Source organism: Notothenia rossii (assembly GCF_949606895.1).
Source record: "Notothenia rossii genome assembly, chromosome: 2".
Taxonomy (NCBI): Eukaryota; Metazoa; Chordata; class Actinopteri; order Perciformes; family Nototheniidae; genus Notothenia; species Notothenia rossii.
The window spans coordinates 29,415,324-29,441,844 of NC_136904.1; the positions used below are offsets into that span (position 1 = coordinate 29,415,324).

The 26,521-nt window shown below is 37.9% G+C and overlaps 1 protein-coding gene across 1 annotated transcript in view; it reads left to right on the top strand.

The window, feature by feature from the left end:
• The first annotated feature begins 803 nt into the window (after positions 1-803).
• Positions 804-26,521, top strand: part of kcnq1.1 (potassium voltage-gated channel, KQT-like subfamily, member 1.1) — a 44,978-nt gene continuing 19,260 nt past the window's right edge. Inside the window, exons 1-9 of the mRNA XM_079666019.1 lie at positions 804-1,871; positions 8,186-8,276; positions 15,287-15,413; positions 15,884-15,962; positions 16,881-16,977; positions 21,140-21,280; positions 22,907-23,017; positions 23,653-23,748; positions 23,908-24,024. Of these exons, the coding sequence (XP_079522145.1) occupies positions 1,513-1,871; positions 8,186-8,276; positions 15,287-15,413; positions 15,884-15,962; positions 16,881-16,977; positions 21,140-21,280; positions 22,907-23,017; positions 23,653-23,748; positions 23,908-24,024 (1,218 nt within the window). The 5' untranslated portion in view covers positions 804-1,512. The remainder of the gene's footprint in view (positions 1,872-8,185; positions 8,277-15,286; positions 15,414-15,883; positions 15,963-16,880; positions 16,978-21,139; positions 21,281-22,906; positions 23,018-23,652; positions 23,749-23,907; positions 24,025-26,521) is intronic.

Genomic DNA, 26,521 nt, shown 5'->3' on the forward strand with positions numbered 1-26,521 from the left:
CAAGCATAGTAACATGTTAAATGTCATGTCATGATGTTTATATGATCTATTTTTTATTAGGTGTTTATTTTCCTTCTTATTTTAAACAGTGGGCAGTGGAGGAAAGTAGGGAATGGGAAACGTTTTCTAAATGAAATATATATGTAAAAGTTAAAGCTCTGTGATCAAGTTTCCATCTTATAATTATGTACAGTCTCACATCAGAGAACTGACGGTGAAAAAAGGTAAAGAGAGAAGGTAGAGATTTAAATCATAACACATATACGGTGTATATATAATTTTCACATCACAATGAGTCACTTCTTTCAACAGTTAATTAGTCTTTTCATCATCTCTAACAAAAGTCCATTCGAAACACCTGCGCAAATGAACTCTGCTTTAACTCACTTCCTCTTTAAAGATGGCAAAAATCTTAAATAATTATTTAATTCATCAACAATACATTGATAATCTCATGCAACAATACAGCCACCTGCTGAAGGCCTCGATTCAACCTTGACTCGATCTTTCATTACTTTACACTGTGTTGCTATGACTTATTGTCAAACATGTCTGTTCTCTACAAGGTCGGCAACAACAGATTATTTTCATTATTGATAATATTTCTGATTAACTGCTTGATCTATAAAATGTGAGAAAATAATTAAACATGTCCATCGCAGTGTAGATGAAAGTCAGAGATCATGTATTTTTAAACTGTTCATGATTGAAGCAACAGACATGTTTATAAACTTAAACATGATAACAGGTTATTATTTTGTGTTTCATATTTTGGTGTTGGAGTAACACTTCTGTTTACATGTGGTAGTTACTTTCAATTGTATGAATACCTAAGTGTGATGCAAGATACTTTAACAGTTTTGCACAGTTACCTGATAACCTTGAGGAAAATGAGTGCTTTGCTTTTTATTTGGTATTGTGCATAACAATTCTAACATGCCTGCAGAGTGACAGCATTCCACCCCAAATCCATTTGACTGGAATTAAGCATATGAAGGTCGACAACATTACAGTACATTTGTGTTCACAGTTTTGCAGGGATACTTCATACTTGCATTGTGTATGGAAAAGCAAACTATAGGGGGGTAAAGTTAATGGTGTGCTGTATTTTTCACACAGATCTGAGGAAGTAGTTCATCAGATGCATATTGCTTTGGAGCAGTTTTGCCAAACAGTAAAATGTCTGAACAGCTGGCGACTCACAGCGCACCGCCTGGCGCCCACAGCTCTGCAGGCTGATAAGTGCTCTGAGAGAGGTGGGGGGGAGATTCATTCAGGGCTGAGACTCGCCATAACCTCAACAGCCCAGAGAGCTGTAAAGTTAAATTAAAGAAACACCGCCCTGGTGATCTAGATCATTAATAACACAGTTTATGTTGCAGCTTTATGCGCTCTTGTGACATCAGGCGCACAACAGAAGGTACGCGCACATGGGCGAACATTTGTGTCAGTGACCGAAGAAAAAACTTTGAGAAAGTCGACACAGCAACAGAGGAATAAGAGGAAGTTGCAATGTCTAATTCGGTTTCCTATCCCGGGAAGACACGGAGGTCTTCTGCTGTGGCACGTGCAAACAAACCTCCGGATTTAGAGCTGTCGCAAACTCCTTTCACCTCACCTGAACCGGAGACACCTGTGGGCAACGACACGTTTTCTGAAAGAGAGACAATGCAAGAGGATGGTAACTCTTCAACAAATGTGCCAACTGTTCACCTCCACCCGTACCTATCTCATCCCCGTATGTCTGTGCGGATGTCGGTGTACAGTACCGGGGTTCGTCCAGTCGTCACCCGCGCCTACATCCAAGGACGTGTGTATAACTTCCTGGAAAGGCCGTCTGGCTGGAAATGCTTCGTGTATCATTTCACAGTGTGAGTATGTTTTTTAAATGTTCATAATCATTCAGATCCATGGGGTATTCAAGGGTATAATTGCAACTGTAAGATCTTAATTAAACAGGGAGTTAATTGCGCATGTAGAGCCTTGGAAGCTCTCCTTACAAATAACTGTTAATCCTGTGAATTTGAGAAAGATGCTGCAAAGATATCATAACACAACTTCCCGCTAGAAATATCATAATGAAATGTAACTCTAGCCATAGCAGATAAACAACCGGTATATAAATTAATGACAGACAAGAGGAACACAGAAAATAAGCTCTCACAGGAACACTAAAGGAATATAACATTGATCTTTCATTTGGGAGCCTACTATCCATTTAATTTTCCAAAACGGTTTGAATACAAAAACACAGAGCTGGGTCTGGTGCTCATTCACTAAATTGTTAAATTTGAAATTAGTTTCTTTTTTTCGTTCCTGACTGTATGTGAGACTAACTGGTTTAATGAAAATGAAACATAAATAATAATGAAAATATATTCACTGTGGGATGGATTGTATCTGCTAAAGCTCCAATATCATGAATATGTCACATTATGGTGAATTGATGTGGCAGTTTTGTCAGGTAGCTTTAAAACCTGTCCTTTTCTGACAAATGAAATGTTACTCATGACAAGCAGCTCTCTTTACTCCACTGATGTAATGCCAAAAGATACATTTCACAATTTTTCTTTTTTTGTATAAACCACAGTCAGGAAAGTGACAGTCCAATAGATCCAGTGTTCAGGCAGAGGTTTAGGAATGTGGGCTGTGATCTACCAGCTCACCCCCATGTGTGCTGTCTGTCCCAACTTGCTGGCACTGATAGCAGGCAGCTAAACTTGGCAGTGTGTGTGTGCTGGGGAGGAGGTAGCAGCCCTGTATGGCGCTGCCACCCTGTGACCCTGCAGTGTTGGAGGGGACACAGGCTGTCGGAGCGGGTTAGAGTCTTGGTGACTCAAAGGGAGCATGAGCCAACACAGTGCAGCGCAATAACAAGAAGCTAGTGACTGCTTTGTTTAGGCATCAACTTTCATTATATTATATTACAATACTCTTCATGAGGTTCAAACCAGCAAGGGCGAGGTGCTTTAACCTTCCTGTAATGGCCACTGCAATCCTGATTCCAAGAAGATTCAGACTGCATGTAATGACAGGAAACCCCACAAGCATTAAAGAAGTGGCTGAGCCCTTTAGTTTTCAAAGTATAGTTTTGAGTTTGCAATTTTAGCTGTCGCCATCTTGTTTGTTTTTGGAATCAGATTGCCAGATGTGCCCAAGAAGAAGGTCGAAAAAAGAAATTGTTTGGCAGCCTGAATTGTACAATTTATTTTCATGGCCTGAAAACACACTGTAAATGGTTTAAAGGTAAAAACATTAAGAACCGAAATCAGACCTCACAGGTATTAAACCTGTCCTTCGCAGGGCGGCCCTGTCCTAAAGCATATGCCTCTTTATTGTCCATTGTACTGTAAATGGGACCATCATTCACAAAACCAACATGCTGCTGTATTGAAGAATACTTGAAATAAGTGATTGAGAGCATAAACTCAAAAAGAAAATAACATACAGAGATGATCATTCAAGTTAGAAGAGGGGTGATTTTCTCATAGACTTCTATACCATCAGACATCTTTTGATAAACAGTGGATTAGCCCCCTAGGAATTGTTTTCTCTACAGTGTGTTATTAAAACTGGACAGGTGACAAACTGTTAAACAATTTGTGAGAGGAATGCCGCACTAAGTTGTTTGTGTTTCTATCGGCTGGCTCTGTACACATGGTCAAAGTTGAATCATGGTTATCATCAACATTTAAGTCCACTGCAGCCAGCGAGGAGATTCCACCAAATAAGGATGCGCATCCTTGAATGTGTCTGTTGTGTGGGCTTCAATTGACGTGAGTGGGAGACAATATTTGCACAGAAGTGAAATGTGATCGTACCTTTACTGAAAAGGTTTGACAGGAAGCTGTACACCCAAATCCAGGCTTTAAAAACATATACCTTTTAGAAACTTTCAGTATATTCTGAAGTGTCAGCAGTACTCAGAGTTTGAGTTATGTTATATTTCACTAGGTTGAGTGGATTTAGCTTAAATCAAACTCTCTAAATTCTGTAATAAAGAAGGTGTTTGTTTTAAGAGCATGTTGCCAGCAGGATTTTCGGATAACTTCGGTACCTTGTTTTGAAAATGTTTGAGTGGGAGCAGTTAAGAGCAAGCACAGCCTTATCATTGACCCAAAACGTGAACGTCATGATCAGAGTCCTTATCAGAGGTACTCCTATGTCTGTGTTTGAACATGCATACATTTGTCAGTTTGTGCGTGTGGCTGCTTCTGTGTGTTTACACAACCTCAGGTCGGTTTTGGTGAAAAAGAAAGCAAGAGTGTAGTTGACTGGAAAGAAGAATTGTATATATTTAGCTTTATCCAATAAAAAAAAAAAGTATATCCCATGCTCTCGCTGGTTGCCTGTCTGCAGTGTGCGGCAGAGTAAACGCAGTGTATATTGGTTTTAAACAGCATGAGTCCATCCCACATGCTGGTTGTAGATGAGTGGATCAGAGGAGTTGGGAGAAACCAAATTCAGAAAGCATTTTTCAACCTCTGCGGCATTAAACTGATCCAGATATTCGGTCAAACAGCATCAAGCTAGAGGTAATCAACACTGGCACTTTTTTTTTAATGATTTAACAAACCAGCTAACAGTCTATGTCCTGTTTTTCTTTTCAAAATGAGGAACATCTTTGACTCAAGCTGCTTTGTATTCCATGCTGTAGTTTAGTGTATGGGGAAAAGGCTTTCATATTTTTATCTTTTGCTTTCTTTAACAAAACGCAGGAGCTCAGATTGTTAAAGGAGCATACAAGGTCACTTGTTGGTGACTGCCTTATATCTCTGAAGTTTTAACCCAATAACAGTTAAAGTTTCTGAAAAAGGCTTCTATTGTCTGTCAAAATTACATAAAATAATCACTTTAATACATTGGAAGTTTATCTTCTATCAAAGTATTTATCTAAACATTTGCGTTGTGTTCCATTGCTTTTGTTTGATCTATCTTTTGTCGTATATTAATATGCTAAGTCACTCACTGTGATACAAATAAAGTTTGATTGTTGTTCCAAACAGGATATTTGAGGTTGACAGCCAGTGACATGGTCAGCAACGTCACTACTAACTCTTATCCTGTCCTCTGCGTTGCCTTCACACTCACTGCACAGCGGACTGCAAGTGAATCTGTCCATCAATAATAGATAGGAGCAATTCTTTGAGCTTTGGTTTGTAATTCAGTGGGGCTTATGTAGCTCCGCCTATGTATTGTTTTGTCTATTGCTCCACAAAGGCCACTGGAGGTAAGAAGTGAAATATGATGGTGCAGTTAGTAGAGAAGAACTGACGAGTCGGATCGTCTCAGATGGATTCAAAGAGAAGCAGAAGTGTAGGCTCAGCATACTGAGTGTGTATGTTTACTGGCATTTCAAATGCCCTGAAATAATTTAGGCAGAGCTTCGCTGACAAATTGCAGTCATTAGCATAGCATAGTGTTTGCTTGGAAAGTTTGATGTTCATTTGTTTTTCTTTTGATCTTCTTTTCAACTTGTTCTGTCTTATTTGAACATAAGATTTCATAAATTATACTGCGTTCTCACTTATTTTTTTGTTTATGCTCTATGTGCCCTGCTCTTTGTAATAGACACATTTGTTACCATTTAAACAAATAGCAGACCGTGGTTATTTTGCCAAAGACACTGTTAACTACAAATTAGTTTTTCTCACGAATGACAAAGACAAACAATGTTCCCACATCCACAGACCCTTCACACTAACCGAATAACAAAACATAACGCCAACAATTACGAATTACTTTCAAATAAAGATAGGGAAAACAACACAGGAAAACAAGAAGAAAATAAAAAATACACAGCGACAACTAGACGACCCAAAATGATATACTGTATATATAAAGAAAATTGAAAGATAGAATAAATTATTCTCAATGACATTCCTTAAGTTACATTTTTTTAAAGTAAACTATAAGATTGTTAACTACAGAGTCATTTTGCCGTGGTTGTATTGTCTACTTTATCTGTTCCTTCAAACAGAAGCAGCTGCTTTGTTAGCCTCAAAACACGCAAGTCCATCTTCCCTGAGCAGGTCTCCCCGCGGTCTTTTATCTCTGTTGACGTGTGTGTGTGTGTGTGTGTGTGTGTGTGTGTGTGTGTGTGTGTGTGTGTGTGTGTGTGTGTGTGTGTGTGTGTGTGTGTGTGTGTGTGTGTGTGTGTGTGTGTGTGTGTGTGTGTGTGTGTGTGTGTGTGTGTGTGTGTGTGTGTGTGTGTGTGTGTGTGTGTGTGTGTGTGTGTGTGTGTGTGTGTGTGTGTGTGTGTGTGTGTGTGTGTGTGTGTGTGTGTGTGTGTGTGTGTGTGTGTGTGTGTGTGTGTGTGTGTGTGTGTGTGTGTGTGTGTGTGTGTGTGTTAAAAGGGGGGTATTTGGATTCCTGGCCTGTCTTCAATAAACTCAGGCTGTAGCATGTGGTGATAAGCCTCCATGGTGCAAACACTGACTGGAAACTAAAACTCCCTCTACACATATTTTCCATCAAGTTATCTCATATAGGAGCAAGACAGGGACTCTGTAAGGGCTGTTTTTTTAACAATAGCTTGAAACAATATCGACGATGAGCAAATACTTCAAACACTGTGCTGTATTTTCAAGATATGCCAATGTCTTTTTTACAAACCAGTACCACTCACACAAGAGCACTTGCCTTTTTATCTGCCATGTCCTTGGTCAATGTTGTTCCTTATTTCCTTTTACCTTTAAATCATATTTTCTAAAATAAATTAAAAGTTAACAACTAAATATAAACCCATTTCAAGTCTTAAACTTTCTCATTAACAGCAATGTGTGTTTGTTTTTAAAAATATTTTCAAGTATATCAACAAGTATTCATGTATAGAACCCATTCCAGGTATCATATATTCACATTTTACTGAATCATTTTGCTTTTTGTTCAGTAAGCAAAGACATGCTCTTCTGTCACAGTACCAAGCATTGAAATACATATTGTCCGCGCAGCTATTTGTTAACAGAAAGCCAACTTTCCAGTGCCTCCATGTTCTTTCGATCGGTCCAATCATGGAAGTGGGTTCTGTCAGCTGATTGGCTAATTAAACCAGATGGTGTATGTGAATCCATTCAGAAGTTTGTCCTTGCCACAATGCTAAGCTTTTCACCAAGTCCAACACACATTCATATTCTAAGATAGCTTTCAAACAGACAAGCATAAAGAAACAGGGTGAAATATAACCTCAATTTCAACTCAAAAAGTGGACACAATGCTGTACTTGCGCAAATTAAAAAACAGGAACTAATGCCTTTCTGGCCCTGTGGACTGAAACATGTAGGAACAAGCTTATACATATTTGGGGATGGATTATCATCTATATTTCAGGCAGCCATGCATGCCATCATACTCCCCTCAAACAGGATCCCTCCCTATGACTTTTATGAACAGCTGTGATAACATTACTACTTAAATGTATATGGTGTTACAAGATGTAAGCAAACACAAGATGTGAGCAAACACTAGATGTAAAAAAAACACAGTACGTTTTTGTTGAAGATTTATGGAATAAAACATCCAAGGCCACATAAGAGAGTGGTATGGCTTTGCAGTGTGCTCTGAAATAAATGAAACATCTTCCTATTATGTAGTGTGAGGACTTGCAGACGATTGTTGCTGCAGTTCAAAGACGTGTGACCTTGTGGGGGATTAAGGAGAATGTTAAGGAACCATTTAGTGTTTGTTGAAACTGTGTGTGTGTGCGTATGTGTGCGTATGTGTGCGTGTGTGTGCTCATTATTTGACAAGTTTATCATGCGTTTTGCATTCATGTGGAGTTCAGAAGGTTCACAGTATTTCCTCGGGAGGGCTGTCCTTGAATGTTTGCTCAAAATCAGTCGGATGCTTTTCCTGACAAAAATATAAAGTAATGTTATGCTGTCTTGTAAGTATTTTATTTTTGAAAGTTGTTGACTCGAACCACACACCAAAATTTGCAGATGAAATCAAAGTCGGAAATGTTGACATGAATATGAGTAGGAAAGTGGATTGGGGAGATCCGTCTCTCCCTCTTAGACCTGCCTGATGACAAGTTATGTAAAGCTTTGATTCAAGCTTGTTTTTAAGTTAAAAAGGATTTGAGGTCTGGACTTCATCCAATTGAATGATATAAGAAAAAAAAAAGAAACAAAAATAACCACCCACATGAACTTTAATCATGTTTTATCTGCCTTATCTCCTACAGGTTTCTCATAGTTCTGGCCTGTCTGATCCTCAGCGTTCTGTCTACCATCGACCAGTACCAGGCTCTCGCTCACACAACACTCTTCTGGGTGGTGAGTATTCATTTGTTTAAACTATGGGATTAGCTGCAGAAACATTGTTCTTTCTGTGTCATTTCGGTCGTTTGTCAGAATGTATCTACCCAAACAGAGGTTTTAGAAAAGCAAAAGATGATTTTAATCCCAATGGGACAACCCTAACTCTCAGAGCTGAGAGCTGGGTTTTGAGTCAGATAGGCTAAAATGATTTATGCTGTAGGGAGAGGGCTTAAAACTAGAGATGTTATATCCCTGGTTAGACCACAAGGTGGCTTTATGATATTCATAGATGTTGCTGTTGTAGTGATTATGTATGGGGTGAGTTAGCTTGGTAAAAAACACGAGAATAAGTAAGTTCTTTAAAGTTACTTAACTTTTTCTTTTATTACTGGGAACGGTGCTTATTAATCGCCATTTTGTTTTACATTTCTCTGGCACCTGATTTGCATGTTGGCAGCCTGTCTTATTTTCTCCAGGACACACTGCAGCTGCAATCAGAATAAGCTCCTAAACATCAGGACATGATGTACTTTATCTATTATAATCAACTTCCATACAATACCAAACAGTAACCTAGCCATTGCATTATTCCCTAGACATTTAGAGTTATCAGGTTTCATTTAGATGTAAATGTATTTGTCTTTATTTTCTTTCTAACCTACTGTTTTCACTTACCTGTTCAACACTGCGGTACCACCAAGTGTGGGTACATTTGTCAAATTAAGAGCTTAATGATGCAATTCAATACAAATAGAGTAAAAACATGCATTCCAATAGTAGCAGGTATTCACAATGATAGTATTTAGCTGTGTTGCCAGAGATCAGGCTTTGTGGCTTCTGATAATTGCAGTTTTAACTTCATGTTTTGATGTTAGGTGAATAAGTCATCCCACTTTATTCAATAGGACGATTATTCCAGTATCTGGTGGTTCTGACTGAAAATGCCGTTTGCTCTTTTGTGAACACAGTCCCCTCTGGTAGATGCCCTTGTTGCCCTGCTGCTATTATCCTTCTGCATTAAGAATTGACTAAATGTGGGAGGTGCATGCCAATGTAAAACCTTGAAGACAGAACATTGAGAAACTATACTTCGAGGTAAATTCTTGACTAATTTGTATGCTGCTCTCCTGCAACTGCAGTCTGCGGATACATACCGGATCTCTGTTGTGGGGCAGACCATGGGTTATATAAAGTTTTATATAATAAGATACTTTTCTCCTTTTTAGACTCCTTACAAAATCAGCACTACCGAGATATTTTTTTCTCAACTCATGCAATCAGAGATTGAAAGACTGGAATCTGAAAGTAATCCTTGCAGGAGCTAAGGAAAGTTTGAGAAAAAGAGAAGAATAGCTTTAACTCCAGCTCCACATCTAATGATACTCCTATAAAGATGATATAGATCAGTTTAGAACTTGGACAAAACTACTGGTGTTACTGCATGTTAAAGGTCACCTATCATGATATTTGTATGCAATAGCAGAGGTCTCAGATATATAAAAATATATAAAAAAACATGTCTATGATGTGTTTTGCTCAAAACACCAAACAGATCACCCATTCTAGCCACACCTCATATCCCTTTAATTCACTTCCTGTTTCAAAAGTGCTGATTCTGGGTATAGAGCTTTAAAAAAAAAAATACAATTAAAAAAAAACGTATGCCTGCTCATGCGGGAGATTTCTAGGGATGAAATGTCATAACAAGTTCCTAACCACATCAAGGATTATTTTCTGAAACAGTATGGAGCTCAAAGGCTTTTTCTCTTGCGGGTTTACCCCAAGGTGATTACCTTTTTTATTTCCTGCTTCTTCACACATGCTCTCCAGTACAGCTTAGCTCTGAGTGATAGCGATGCTTGCTAATGTAAACAAAGACCATATTACGTCCAAAACGTTGCGCATTGTTTATGATAGCAACGTTTCTGATAGTGCCGTGGGTCCACATTTCCGATATTACGTCATATCGGACGCAAATCTGGATCAGCTTCGTTGTACCCCCGTTTTTAGAGATGTGGGTACGGAGTTGCAAAGGGGTGGAAAGTTTCCATGGGAATTTAAGCTGGGGAATTTTGGAAATATTCGATGCAAAATTAAACAAAAAAACATGACATTTCAATAGATTTCTTATTGTTTTTTTTGTTTTTAAGTAGAACAGAACCAGTTTTAATTATTTTATTGAACAATTATTAGTTTAATTGAAGAACGAAAGCAGGGATGTTGAGTTAAATATTACTCATCCCCCCCAACCCCACTCATTAAAAAATGAACAAAAATGCACCCCCCATCCAAAGATCCCCACAAAGTCCCATTCAAAATGTTAAATGAAAAGAGCCCTTCTCCCTCCAAAAAGTTCCATTAAACATGCACATCTTCCTTCAAGCGATCCTCTGCATTTTGGCTAAAGCCTTTCAGTCGATGGGCTCTCATGGCCCTCATCAACATCCATCTCTGAGTCTTCCTCTTCAGTGTCACTGTCCAGCCTTGTTGAGGATGGCTCTGTGTCCGGCTCAAAGAGCCTTAGGTTTGCCCGAATGCCAACCAGTTTTTCCAGTCTCACATTTGTGAGCCTGTTGCGAACCTTTGTGTGGTCTCAATAGCCATGCAGTAAGCAGTGTGCTATGTCACGGATATGCAAGTGTACTTTAATGGCATTGGTTTGTTTTAGTCAAGATTATGATAAAATACTTTCCCCAACTATATTTAAGTTCCATATGAAGAGCCAACCTCCAATTTTGAAAATTCCCAATTTATTCCGATAAATTCCTGTTTATTCCCGTTTTTTTCGTTAATTCCCGTTTCCATCTTTGAAAATTCCCGGAACTTTGCATCCTACCGAGGGCACATATTTATCTATGAAAGACATCAAAAAGTGCATTTTGCATGATAGGTCCTCTTTAAATCGACATTTTGGTGCATAACAAACTTCTCATTTAACCAATGAAGGTCATGACAGAAGGTTTGACTGTCAAGTTTCACACCCTGTTTCTGTAGCGATGCTCCAGAAGGTAACAGTGCACCAATATATGGGCCCCAGGTATCATGATAAATAAATAAAAAATCATCCGCTTTATGGATATTTTACGGGGTAGCATACATCCAAAGATTACCTCAAGGATTTGCGAGAATGTTTTAAGGCAATATACGAATGTATACAATTGCTGTGTGTGCAGGAAATGTTTTAGTGTGCTGTATCTCTAATGATCCTGATCACTGGTCCATGAACGACAGATACAAGCAGAGTGATTGAGATGTGAAAGAATCTAATCTCCATCTTATCTACATGTTGCATTGTTTACACTGTAGATGAAGCCTGCAGCCTTGTCTCCTGATCTGGTTTTTCACAATCTGCTCTGCACTTCTGTCTCTGTCTGTTGGCTGGCATCTGCAAACAGACCTGACTATCATCTTCTGATAGTTTTGTTCCTGTTCCATGTCAAACAGCGAAGTCAAAAAAAAGAGGATGTTTGTAAAAAAATGCAGCTAAAAGACATCAACAACGCTTTTTGAAATAAAACACATGTTGGATAACCTTGTTACTATAAAAGTTTGTATATTTTCAATGGCATCACTATGATATTGGGGCTGTTGCTGAAACAAAAAATAACAAACAGTTTATTTTGTTTGAAAAGCAATTTCAAAGGTTTGACTCTCCTAACCGCTGCCTCACAAAAAAACAATTTAGGGACACTTTCTTTGTAACTGCATCGGCTTCCCGCTCTGCAAACATTTTCAGGGCATCCCGCTGGCCTAAGAGGGCGAAGGTTCTTCTTTCAAAGTCAATAGTAAATGGGATCAACTTAACCCTGAGAAACTAGCTGCTGTGCAAAGGAACTGTTTGTGATGAGTGAGTCACTCAAGCTCAAACAAAAGAAAACCCCACGAAAGGATAAAAAGGACTTTGAGATTTTCTTTGAGGCGGCCTGGAGCATGCCATATGTGACAAGTTCACCTTGGCCCGATGATAATGGGATAAAATGGTCATGGTCTTTCATGAGCCGGCATATAATCTGAAATCCTACAGGTTAATTGGATTCACAGATTCAAGCTCTAGTCAGACCTATAATCATGAGGAAAAGTGAACAGAACATTTGTAAATAAATACCTCAATATCATGAAATATGCATCTTATGGCAAATGTGTTTCCATCTTAAGTTTACCCTGGAGATATTTAATCTTCTTATTATTCTCTTCGACAGAGATTATGAATAATTAATATTTGCCACGCTACTAAACCAACCAAAATCTCAAACACTCATCTCTTTCCATCCTCAATCCCAAAGGGGTTGTTTTTGTACTTTTTGCTTTCTAGTTAAGATATTTACCGTGACCCCACCACTCTTTCATTCTCTCCTCCCCACACCACGAAAGCATCTTCTTTGTGTTGTTTCTTTTTTCCTTCACACTCAAGGTCAACTACTCTGTTCTTTACTTGGAGATGCAGTGTTTGCTGAAAGTGTTTGTAGTAGTGTGTTTGGCCAGATGCTTGGCAGCTAGCCCAAAGGATCCACGTTCCCAAAAGGGCTTGTTTGTTGTTTGGATCCAAAAATGAGTGTACGTTTTAAAAAGTAAAGCTACACTTTATTTATTTATGGTTTTAGTTGATGGGACAGAACCAACAGCTATCCAATGCAAATATCAAAGCGCTTATTCCCTAGAACGGCTTTCGCAAAACTAATAGATTACAATAGTGAATTTGGAAGGAATGCGGAGAGATACGTGACTTCAAATGAGTTTATTTGAAAAAGGAGGATGGACGGAGGGAGGGTTGGGGAGAGTGGGATGAAGGGGGACAAGATTGAAGAGAGGGATGAAATGAAGGTCGAGCAAGAGGGGATGAACCGAGAGTGAAATGGGAATCCATGATGGGTTTATGTCAAAAGATGTTGTGGATGGAATGAGACTCGGGAATGACCAGATGAGGCATCCGATCTATGTTGTCCCCCTTGTGGTTCCTTTAACACGTGGAAAAGGTGAGGAAGTAGAGAAGGGGGATTTGATGGGTGAAGGACGTGAGAACCAATTATTGGAAAGAATAGAGGGGTGAGGTTTAGGTAGATGGATGCTATTCAGTATTGGTTTCTGTTCTTTCATTTTCACATTTCTAACCAGGTGTCATAAAGCTGTTAACCACCCAGATTGAATTTAACCCCACAAAATTGTGTTTGTTTAAATTGTTGGATTTAACCCCACAAAATTATTATCAGTAGTCAGGCTTAGAGAATAACGGATTGCAGGTAACATAATGACATATTCAGGATACAGAAATAGATAACTATTACAACCTTACAGTTAAATAAAAAAACAAGTTATCAGTTTACTGTTAAATTTGTAAAAGGTGGGGATTACTAGCACGATTACAATGTTCCAATACTTTTTATATTAAAGAACCACATGAGATGAGTCTGAAACGAGTCTCGAGTGAGACCACAGATAATCTTCCAGGTAATCATCGAGGTCTCTAGTTCAAAGAATGCTTTTACTGACTGAACTTTTCGCCATCATTTTGTGTTCAATCGGACTCTGAATCTGTCACTGCAGGGTTTTAAAAATACATAATGTGCAGGCATGACATGAGCCTTGACCCCTACTGTAGAAATATTAAAAGTATTTTTGCTACACCCAGTCATTTCATGCTAGGGCCAATAGTACAGCCGTTATTAGCTGAATGTGGATGAAGGCAGCAAATAGCCTTGGCTTCACAATGCATTTGAAATTTGAAAAGTAATCAGGTTACATTATGTTTATTGTGATACTTAAGTTAGGTTACTGATTCATTTTTTACAGGTCCTTTATAATTGGAATGCAGCAGACAATTCAAATGTTAAGCCACCATCTGGTGCTAAAGTTGTCTTATAGAGGGATCCAGCAGGTAAATGGACCATGGAGTAGACTTCTCTTTCCAAGGACACAATGAAGTGCTCACAGCTACTCTCTTGATTCTCCTCTACGCCTGTTCCTACTACCTTCCTGTTTGTTAATGTGTTGCTTCGTCGGATAGACAACTTGTTTTTCAACCTTGAAGTAGAAATCCTCAGGGAAGAAGTTACGGAATACAATATCGTAGATATTTGCTGCCAAGAACACATTTTAACATATTATTTATCCAATTTATGTTTAACAAGACGTGCCATTTTTGTATTCACTGCCATTTAAATCTCTGGCTGCCATGAATACAAATGCATCCAATAATTCCAAGCTGGAAACATCTCCTGCTGCACAGCATGCCACATCTTGTGCCTGATTCCCCCCAGGCTGTTCCTCCCATAATTCACTGCAAAATCATCAAGTCACCATTAAATATCTATGAAAGAGCATTGAGTCACTTTCAGACAGCTTCATTTCCAAATACAAGTCAATGATTTAGAGACGGTATTAGCATTCTCTTTCACACCAGTTCATTAATTTCTACGTGTTGATGTAATTGTGTGCTGTAATAGATTTGATCAAATCCATTAGTCGTCAATGAGCACTGAAAGAACCTTACAGTACATGGAATTGAAATGGCGCAGCTTTAATTGAGAAGCTTTGATTGAATAATCTTCATGTTAAGCATTGGGCACCTGCTGTTTGGGCTAATTTCAGTTAGTGTTATGTGAATTATAATAACAAAGAGAAAATAGAATTATACAGAATTATCCAAAGTTTTTATTACAGAATCACTTTTTCCATCGACAAGATCCAGCTTCATGTAGCAGCTGAAATGGAGAATAAATCAACGTATTAACAGAAATGAAAGAGACAGATGATGCAGCTGCTGATTGAGAATCAATAATCCTTAATGAATTACTGTGACAGCTTTAATGAGAGAAGCTGCACTTAACCGGAAAATAGGAAGTTTAGAGAACAGTTGTGCAACCGTTGCATCTCCAATTAAACAATATCTGTTTTTGAAGCACTTTTCTGATGTCTGAGCAGCTGTTTAGGTGTTTTTGCACTCAATAGCCTGCAACAACACCCCATTCGTTTTTCCACCTGTCCTTCTCCCTCATTGGTCTGTTCTGTTTCCCTAATTTCCCCAACAGGAGATTGTCCTTGTGGTGTTCTTCGGTGTGGAGTATTTTGTCCGCCTCTGGTCAGCAGGCTGCCGCAGTAAATATGTTGGCATCTGCGGCCGACTACGCTTTGCCAGGAAGCCGATATCTATTATAGGTGTGAACACAACCCCCATACACACTCATATCTATGCACTTGCAAAAAAACACATATCGCTCCCTACCCACACACAGTATTTAAACAATATCTACATCCTGAGCCTCTTCCCAAAATGAGATGCCTCAGACAAATTCAGCGTGAAATTAAAACTGTCACTGCAATTATTTTTCTACCTTCAGTTTTTTATTCTTAAAATTGGAATCTCCAGGTGATATTTTTTTTAAATAAGCAGCAATAAGTATTAGCATTAATGGTATTGGTAACCCCTTTGACTTCAATTAATTTACAGAATAATTTTTTTAAAAGAAAAACAAAGATAACTTCTTAATAGAGTACTTCCCATCCACTTTCTTTTACAACATTACAGATGACAATGCTTGCTTTTGATATGTTGAATTTCTGTATAATGAAAGTCTGCTCTCTTGTGCCTTTTTGTACTTACAGCCTCTTATTCTCTATCTTTATAGATCTGATTGTAGTTGCTGCCTCGATTATTGTGCTGTCGGTGGGCTCCAAAGGCCAGGTTTTTGCCACCTCAGCTGTAAGGTAAGATACATTGTATACGGCCAAACGTATGTAGGCACTTTTATTTTACTTCTAGTGCGGGGGTTGTTTTTCAGTGTTGGAGTTAGGCCCCTTGGTTCAAATTTAAGAACTGGAAAAGCACTCTGAGGGCAACCTCCGCAAAGGCCATACGGGATATTCCTTCTCCTCAGATGGCCCCATTTCGGATCGTTCTTCAGACATTGCTGTGTTCATGTACTGTAGGCATATTTGACTGTATTTCTCAAAGTATTTCCAGTATTTAAATGACAGCAGAGAGCAAAGCAAATGGACCTAGTGAGCCATCAGTTGTTTTAGAACATCTTTGGAAACATTTCGACTTTCATATTTTCCCAGTCGGTGATGTATTATTCCAATTTCTCCAACATCAATGTTAACAGCAGAAATACTTTAAGATTGTGACTAAAATCCTTTCGACAAATCGCGCCGAATGCATAACCTCCTTAGTGGTGTTGAATATCTTGACAATACACCATACAAGGTTATTTGAGACAGTTGTGTCCTTCTAACATTGTTGTTACAGTTTGGGAAAGGCCATTTTCCTTTTCAAAATCACAATGCTCCACTGCACAACACCAGGTCACATAAAGGGAAGTTGTTTCCAGTTACCTGAGGAAGGATATGCCTGAGCTCCACAGCACCCTGACCTTAACCCATCTAACACCTTGGGATGAATTGGCCTATGGTGACATCATGAAAGATCAAATCCTGCCACGAGGCTTCATGAGGAAAGCTGTTACAGGAGCAGAATAATGCCCATGGCTGTGGAATGATCACATACAGCCATACACATTTGGGAATCCACATATGTTTGCCATGATAATGTGTTTGTACAGTACAAACATACGTCAATTGGCCTGAATACGAGATCAGCATTTAAACAATTGTGTCCTTTTTCAGAGGGATTCGCTTCCTGCAGATCCTGCGAATGCTTCACGTGGATCGGCAGGGAGGAACCTGGCGTCTGCTCGGCTCTGTCGTCTTTATCCATCGCCAGGTACGCATTGCAGATTACAAATCACTTTACATTTCCAGGTCCAAAGCATTCAAGGATTTTAGTTGTTAAAAGTAAGCTGGAGGCTTTCCTTCAGGAGATTTATAGCCTCTTCTCGTCATGTATTATGACGCTCTATTGTTCCTTTCTGTACTCTGGATTACAGCGAAAATTAATATTCAGCAGAGGCAGAAGAAAAGAGCCACTGTGCAGAGGGTTACGGCCATAATCTCCTCTGCTGGAGAGGACTGTAGCCCCTTCAGAATCATTGAGCTGAGAGATAGAAGTGTCTGTGATTATCCCCAGGGGCCACTGAGGTTGTCTTAGATGTCTGTGTAAAAACAGAGAGTGATGAAGGTGAGAGTCGGGGGTGTTGCTCATCCACTGCCGCCTGCAGAGATGCTCGTATTGGCCTGTGCTTATGGACATATTGCTCCTGGCTGAGGATGGTCATCAGCAGTCATTGACCTCAGCAGTGAGACATTCGGGCCCTTTCCAATAAGAAATCACTTTGCAGGAAGTAGAACCTGCTGCTATTAAGTGAACTTCAGATTCAGGATATAAAAGGTGAACTCTGCACATTTTGTGTTGTTGCCGTAACCGTGAAACATCTATCACCATGAATAATAATAGATCACGATTGCTTGTTAAGCTTTTAATATGATTAGTTTCCCTACAAATGCACTACATCCCACTGGCAATCACCATGTGCAATAAAACAGATGCTGCACTCTTTATTAGATGATTTAAAGCAGCACATAGGTACAAGTCATCAAATACATTTATAAAGAGACATAAGTCATGGTTACTTTTATGTTGCTTTTATTTCATCCACCATGAAAAGGTTTTCAATGAAAATACTTTTGGCTTGTGACCCTCAGAAAAAAAAATAAGGATGTCTGGCACTTCACAGGTTTAGACTTTGGTTGTGTGCACGCATTTGTGCAGGAGGTTCTTTCTTCTTGATTTAGTTCTTTTCATATTGCTTTATTTGAATGACTTCTTAGAAGCCTTAAGGAGGTGACATCTAATATATCAGAGCTAACTTGAAAAAGTCTGAAATATGTAGCAGACGTACATTTTTCTTTTACTATTCCATGAATTATCTTGTGAACCCCTGAGATTTATTGAGCACTGGGTTGAGAGAACCTGTGATTTAGGCTACGTACATGACCGAAATAATATTAGCAAGGCGGAATTTAAATTCATATGATGTTTCTCTCCTTTATTCATCACCTCTACCTCCCATGCATTCCAGGTAGTGGAGGATAAGATGTTGGCACTGGTGAGGACAAATTGAGCTTTTAAGTGGCTGGAGACCACTTCAGATTAGCAGGTTTGAGATTAAATTGAATATGGCGCATCTATCACAGAAATGTACAAATGGAGGCAGAGGGAGATGGTAAGTGTGTGATTAACATTTGGATAGTCCATTTTATAATAAATCCTGATTGGAAGGTGTTTTAACTGTGGTGCGTTCATTTTCATTTTTGTCACCTTGGACTACTTATTTTGACAATTAAATATGTATATGTTAAACCCATAACAGCTCTTTTCACCCTACTGTGCACTACTTCTGAAATGTGTTCCTTTGTGACGTTCTGGCTATTAAATCCACAGGAGACCTGAATATTTCTCTTATCCACGCACATGAAACTGCATCGCTTCCACAGTATGTCGACAGCTAAAGTTTGAGAGTCAACAGAGTGTCAGTCACTTCCATCAGTATGAATTCTTTGTTTGATTACAGCCTTTAAATCCACATTGAGTAGTGCTTATGGCTTGTAAACACAATTTGCACAGTTGCTCCCCGTTTTGTCGCTGGCAGATTATGTGTCAGCCGGGTCGCAGCGGCAGCAACACATCTATTTAACCCCATGTAGTGACTCAAATAGGTTGTACCTGAACTTTTATGTTGCAAGCAGTGATGTTATTGAAAGATGTTTCATGCTCAACTATTCACAGTCAAAGGTTTGATGACTAGAAAGTTCAAAATGTTCAAAAAGATGAGCTGCCAAATGAGGAAATACAGACTAAAATGCAACGTAAGAAAAAAACCATAAGGACTCTTGGGTAGGGTAATGTAGGAATGTATATTAATGTTGTTTTGAGAAATACCAACATAGCCAATCCCTGGGTTCTTTTTGTATGATCTACTGCTACTCCCCTGGTGCTCTGGGAGTGACAGTTTTGGGCTGATATACACTTGTGAATTTGACTGATCAGGAATTCAGTCTGATTTAGTAAAGTGAATGTTCTGCCACTCCCTGGTTAAACACATGTTTAAATTATGTTATAGGTAAGTACGGACAGAACATTCACTTAAAGAGCTCTTTCACAAAACACTATTCAAATTACAGTCAGACAGGATGAGAGCCAACACCAATTAGACCTCCTGTAAACACAGACCGCTCTTTATTGAATCTGCAATAAGCTGCTTCATAATTATTTTAAATATGATGGAATAGATCAGCTGTCTGGACTTCCAAATTAATTTTAAATGAGTTAGTGCCCATCTGAATTCAATCAACACCCATCCAGTGATTATGAGTGAACATACTTTTAGTTTTATCTTGGCTGCCCTTCTGGTTCCTGCATGAAGCAGAATAATATGCAGGATGTGTGTTACTTTAGTTATACTTTTACATCAACTGTAGAATGAGGATGTACCTCATGATGTTTTGTTAATTTGGTTTAACATTTCGTTTTGAGATCATAAGTCTTTGTTTTTGTCATATTTATCAAATTGTATTCCTTTTATAATTTTTAAGCTAAGGTCATGTATCACAAAGTTGTAGTTAAGACCCAAAAATAAGCATTTTAAACAAACGTCCCCTGATTGCTTTCAAATTTAATTTCATTCAATTGATTTTGGGCTTAAAGAACTAAAATAAGGATGATTGTATCATAACGTGTGCAGCTTTACAGAGAGCCGGTCTGGTCTGCTGTTGTGTATTTACACAGTACATCCAGGCATGAAACATGTTCTAATTTACATGCTAATTTTAAACAAACCCAGTTCACCAATTAAGGCTCCTGGGGGAATGGAACATATGCTCTTTAAAATATAGTCCAATTATAAAGGCAGTCAACAACAACAAAAGACAGCTCTATAATTCAAGCCTTGGTGGTAGTGTGGGGATAGACTATATTGTGTTCAATAGCTTTTATACTATGAACCAAATAGATTCAGCAGGCATGGAACATTTAAAATTGATCAGACCTGACTGTTATATGTGTGTAGCAATCATTAAATGCAGGCTTTGGCATGGAAATCACATAAAAAAATCCCATGAAAATGCCAAAATCAACAATGAATTGATCCTATTAACAAGTGTTAACCGGGTAGCAAAAGCCGAATTTAACTTTATTTCAATATGCAATCAAGCTCTGATGTTTTCAAATGCTTAAAAACATATCACTGAGCCACACCTGTTCACTGTGTAATATGTTATTTTATTTCACCAAAATGTACTTTGAGGAAACTCCACATGCACCTGACGGTGACACTTAATAGCAAAATGAATGTATATTAATCTGTCCGAAAAGTATTTTTAAAAATAAATATATTGCAGTATTTATTTCCATTTGAGCAACTTTTGCAAACTATTATTAAGCCCAGCTGTTTTGGGAATGTTCAGAGCTGTCTGAAAGGATGTTAAGTAGCAGCAAATGGGCTTGGGGCTGAGAGCCACAGAATTGAGAAATAGATTCTCACATTGTTGGTTTTAATTTGATTGATGGACTAGTCTACAACACATTTTATTTGGGCAGCCCTGTAGTGCATAATGACAGCAAACAATGAATCCTTTAGGAAGAAAACATTTTCACCAAAAAAGTAGCCACTGTGCTTAAAGTGTGGATCCGCTTTTAGTTTGCCATCAAGGCGACAGGGACTGCAGACTTGTCAGAAAAATATTTCAATCATCATATTTACAACACATTGACATGAATATTCACACCCATATGTCCGATTAAAAGCAAACACTAGCCCCTAGGCAGAAGTTAAGTGATATAACAGACACATTTTGGACATAATGAAGGGTTTGCGAGAAAGTATATATATACTATATAGATTGACATAATCATACAATCTCATTGTGTTATTTGACATGATTCCTTTGGCTTATTGATTTTTGAAATATGTCGTGCGTATGTATTTCAGGAGCTGATCACTACCTTATACATTGGCTTTCTGAGCCTGATCTTCTCCTCGTACTTTGTCTACCTGGCAGAGAAAGATGCAGTCGACAGCAGCGGCTCCATAGAGTTTGGAAACTATGCCGATGCCCTGTGGTGGGGAGTGGTAAGAATATCTGTTTGTGTGTGTTTTGTTCACCTCTGATTTTGTACACATCTGACATATAACGGATATGAAACGTTTTGATTGACAGCGTCTTCATTGCAGAATGATGAATTCCTTTATTTATCAAAGGAATAGTTTGACATTTTGGTAAGTACAGATGAGATGAAAAGATTGATTCCACTCTCATGTCATGAGATGAATATCAAGCAGTAGCCAGGGGATGGTTAGCTTAGCATAAAGACCAGGAGCTGGGGGAAAAAGCTATCAAAGCTCTATCCAAAGGTTAAAAAGAATCTGCTTACAAGCCTCTTTAAAGCTCACTAATTAACACGTTATGTCTTGTTTATTCTGTATAAAGAAACAGTGTGAAAACAACAACGGTTATATAAGATTACTATGCCTGACTATCATCATATTTTAAATCCACAGAACTATTATCTTTCTTGCATCTAAGTTGACCTTGATCATATCTATGTCCACCATAGATATTTTATTTTCTTAGAACAGTTGTTGGTTCTTCCCAATCTTGCCAAGAGTAAGATTGTGCAGAAAACACATATTTGTTTCAAACAGTATTTGGGAAGTGAAAGGTCAAACACAAACTGCTTTATCTGTACTACTGTTGCTACAGTGGGAGTTTTGTTAAGACCCTTGGGCAGATCCAGTGGGCTGCTAATACAAACACAAAATAGTGCAGAGAATAGAGGATGGAAATGTATTTTCAGACAATAAGTCACCACCCACTCTGCTTCTTGGAAACTTCAGAGACTCTGATATTAAAAAAGGCCACACAGAGCAGAGTCAAAAACACTTTCCATATAAATGAAAGTGTACTGTGTATGCAATATTTACCCATTATATTCCAGGAGTTGTATGAGCTTTGGGTCAACTCTCTCGAACTCGCAGTCATGGACCCTCTCAGTCCAATAATGTGTAAGTGAGAGTCTGAGGGGTAAAAAGGTCAGCATTTTGGAGGGTCAGGGAAAGCTCAGGCCTCATGCAATTCAGATAAGACTCACAGTGGATTGATTTTTCAACCAATCTGAACTGTTTGTGTTCACAAATAATTTACATGTCAAACATTCTGGCTACCAACATGACAAAGCATTTTCTATATAAGCCTGTATTCGTATTGTTTTTAGTTTGTTGCTGTTGAAGCCTTGCTAGCTACATGGCTCTTTGGCAATGTTGGTTGGTCAGTCAATCTACTTGGATCCACTTTAATCTTGGCTGAAATAAATGTGTAATGGTTTGGCATGAAATACATATATTCATGGTGCCTACTGACTTTAGTAATCATCTGACTATTTACCTGTGACACATCAGCATTCAAGCATTGTCATTGTCACTATGTTAGCATGCTGAAGTTAGCATTTGCCTCATAGCATCCCCCTGACATGTAGTTTAAAGTCAAGGCTCAAATTCTCATTTTGGGGAAAAAAAACTCACAGATTTGTGGCTGCTCCAAAACTAATTAAAAATGTGACAGATAACTACAGGTGTTGATACTTTTCTTCTACTATCTATAAACCAAAATGTTGTGTGTTGGAACATTCTTTACAGAAAATATGTGTTTTTATAGAATGAAAGTACCTGTATGAGTTCCTGTGTTGTTGTTTTTCAAAGGTGACAGTGACTACCATTGGGTACGGAGACAAAGTGCCACAAACCTGGATTGGAAAGACCATTGCATCCTGTTTCTCAGTTTTTGCCATTTCTTTCTTTGCTCTGCCTGCAGTAAGTGAAACGAGAAATTGTTGAACCAGGGTGTCTGCTACTCCGTCAGATGAATCCCTACTGAACTAAACGTGTAATTAGTTTAGTCTTTTATATGTAAATGAAGAAAACACTGTCTGCTAGTTTGCATTTGATTACAAATATTTTCAGTTTACTGTTAATTTCTGAGTGAGGGTAACCCCCTTGCACCACCCACTGTATTGTATAAGCTTAAATAGTTACGGTTCTAACATCTAAAATACCCTTTCCTCAAAAAGTTATTTACTTGAATGGCAAAGTAGTTTTTGTAGGAAGACAGTGTTAGAAATTAGGTACGCAAAATACCCATCATATTTTTTATAACCAATATAGTGGATATTTTGGGGCTATTACAACATTTCTTTGCAAAATATTTTGTCGTGAAATTACAATAAATTATCCTAAGAAGTTGAGAAAATACCTAAATGTCTCACATCATCATCCATTTAAACATATTAAATTATAGTAGAGAAATATGTCAGCGTGAAACAGCCCATTATTCCTTAATCTTTGGTTAAATTGAATTTATTTTGGTCTTTTGAATCCTGCTGCTCCCTGTAAGTGAATCGTTAAAAGGGAATTAATGAGCAGGAACTCTGCTGTGCTTTTCTTCACAGGGAATCTTAGGCTCTGGCTTCGCCCTGAAGGTGCAGCAGAAGCAAAGACAAAAACACTTCAACAGACAGATCCCTGCAGCTGCCTGTCTCATTCAGGTATGTGACCAAATAACACAGAAACAGAACAATACAGCCGAGGGAGTGAACCGTCTCTGAGCCCCAGTGATATTATTGAAACAATCCTTTACTATCTTTCTCGCATGGCATGAAATTAGTCCTGTCCAATCAATATTGCTTTTTTTCATGCCCCTTTAGACATCATGGAGATGTTTTGCAGTGGAGAACTTGGATTCAGCCACATTAAAAATGTTTTTGAAGAAGAGATCCCACATCCCTGCCTCTTCTTTGTCCACCCCCAAGCCCAAGAAATCGGTTTGTAACAATTTTCATAGATTTCATTGCAACTGCTTCTCATGCTCCATTTCCGTCTTAAAGCAAAAATGAATGCAATATGAAGCAACATCCATGCAATACCGTAAAGTCTTAGTAGTGTAGAGGCTATGTTGGACTTCTGTAATGCTAAATTCAGCTGTAACTTTAGCTGTAACTAAATGAAATAAATCACAGTCAAAGGAAAGCAACTCCACTGACTGTCCAATTTTAGACGGACTGAAGGGATTATTGTTAACATTGCATTATTTTATGTAAGTGTACCATAATTGTTGTGGGCGTTTCAAGGATTAACAAACTATTATATATTACTTGAAAGTGAAGTGTCTATACATGACATTCAGAACATTAATGTAGAATCAAAAATATGCTATGTCTCATGGCATTTCGTGTTATAGTCACGAAATGTAATCTATTGATTCGTGTTCACCAACACAATTATCCCCTTTTCTTCGTGTCACACAGAACGATTTTCAAAAGCAATGTATTTCTACTGGTAATGTGTTTCGTGCCTGCAGCACGTCTTTTTCTCCGGTCGGGTCGTGGAAGACCGGAAGCTGTGTGGTTCATAAAAACATGTTCTTACTCAATATCAAGCCACAATTATTGCTTTTATTTTAAATCGTATAATTTCTGACTTTTGTTGCCGTCTGTGAGGAAAATAAATGGGGCTCAGAGCCTCAGAATACTGAAATCTGTATTTTTTCAATCTTTTTTTCCTTCTAATTTGTTATTCTTTTCAAATTAACACACTGTTATTTACTCACCAATAACACACAATTATTCTTTGTTTTTATTTATTGGTTTAATTCCATAATCTCTGGCTTTTTTGGCGTCCGTCAGGAACTGAATTTAAAAATAAAAATAACCGGAAACAGACGTAGGCATTTCGAGCGATTACCCAAGATCCTCAGCTATGGTTTAAGCTCGCCGATTGGATGTTTTAGCCGCAATGCATGCTGGGATATGGTGTTTATATGATATGAAATCGGAAAAACATTTGAAAAGAATAAAATAATACTTAATTCCGAGTGTTCTTGCTTTTCTCTTTGAAAATCATCACATAACGGCATTGTCATACACGGTTCGGCTGCATTACATATTACAGATCTGCCGTAGTTCTTTATTTATAGAGCCCTGATGAGAAGACCTTTGGAAAAACTGGAAGAAATGCCGCCGAAACTGAATACTTGACGTGGATCATAAATATATCAACAATTAAACAACATCTTCAATTTCTCTTCACACAATACGTCTCTTTGCAGTATCAACACTAATTCGGCTGACTTTTACATTTGATCTAATTCGTAGATAGATTATATTTACACCATAACGGTGCACCGCTGATATAAAAGGACTTGTAGTTTTTAAAGATATTACTAATTTTCTTTGAATATAAGAATGTAAATACTGAGTCTGAAATAGTATAGCAATGTGCTGTAAAATTATGTGAAAGCATGAATAAAACTACACATCTTCAGATGTTGTACATACATAAGTGTCCCACACTAATAATACAAAGTTATTATGGCTGTGTACCTTGTGTGCACCGCCTAGTGGTTAAAGCACGTTATTGAATTATTGTTTTTATGTGTTATATTTGATTAAAAAAATATTAAGAGTACATACTTTCATAGGGGGAAAGTAGAAGGTCTGTGATAGAAATATAGAATATAAAAAATCAAGAAGATACTATAAGTGATCTCTACAATAAAACAGTTTAGTGCAGGATGTACAAAGATATTAATAGGAGGATGTGCAAAGCAGAAAAACGAATTAACCTTTATTTAAACATTAAATAACACGTTAGATACTTCTTTTAAATAAGAAAAAACCTTTGGGGGTATCTATCTACAGATAAATATTAAGCCTGACAAAGTACTTAACGTCTAATATATTGCTTTCATGCAATGTTAACTATGTTGAAGCACTTATTTTAACTGATATTATACATATGAATTATACTCTTATGTATGTATATAGTATAAGAAATGTGCAGAATGTAACAGTTTAATGGTGGAGGTATGCACACATATTGATAGATGTCTTGTAATGCGCTGTTGAGGAACCTGTGTGATTTTCATTCATTGCATACACCGTAGTTGTGTATATGATATGTCAATAAACCTTTGAAAATCTTGAAAGGGATGTGCAAAATAGCCATAATATGCAGTCTTTAATTAACTATTAGTAGAGAATAACGAGTAATGAATATACATTATTACTCGTTTCCATTCATGTCAATTTCAGATACATGTTTAGTCTTCTCAAGCACCAACTATCAAATATCTCTCCTGATTGTTGGCACTTGACAATCACCTTCCCTGAATTTTACTCAGGTGTAACTAAAGTCTGATTTAAGGGTTGTTTATATTTCACATCATTAATCAGAATCTGCAAAGTAACTCAAATAGATTTAGTGGAGTAAAAATACCAGGTTAACTATTAATAGGTTAATTATATGTTTTACATTTGATAA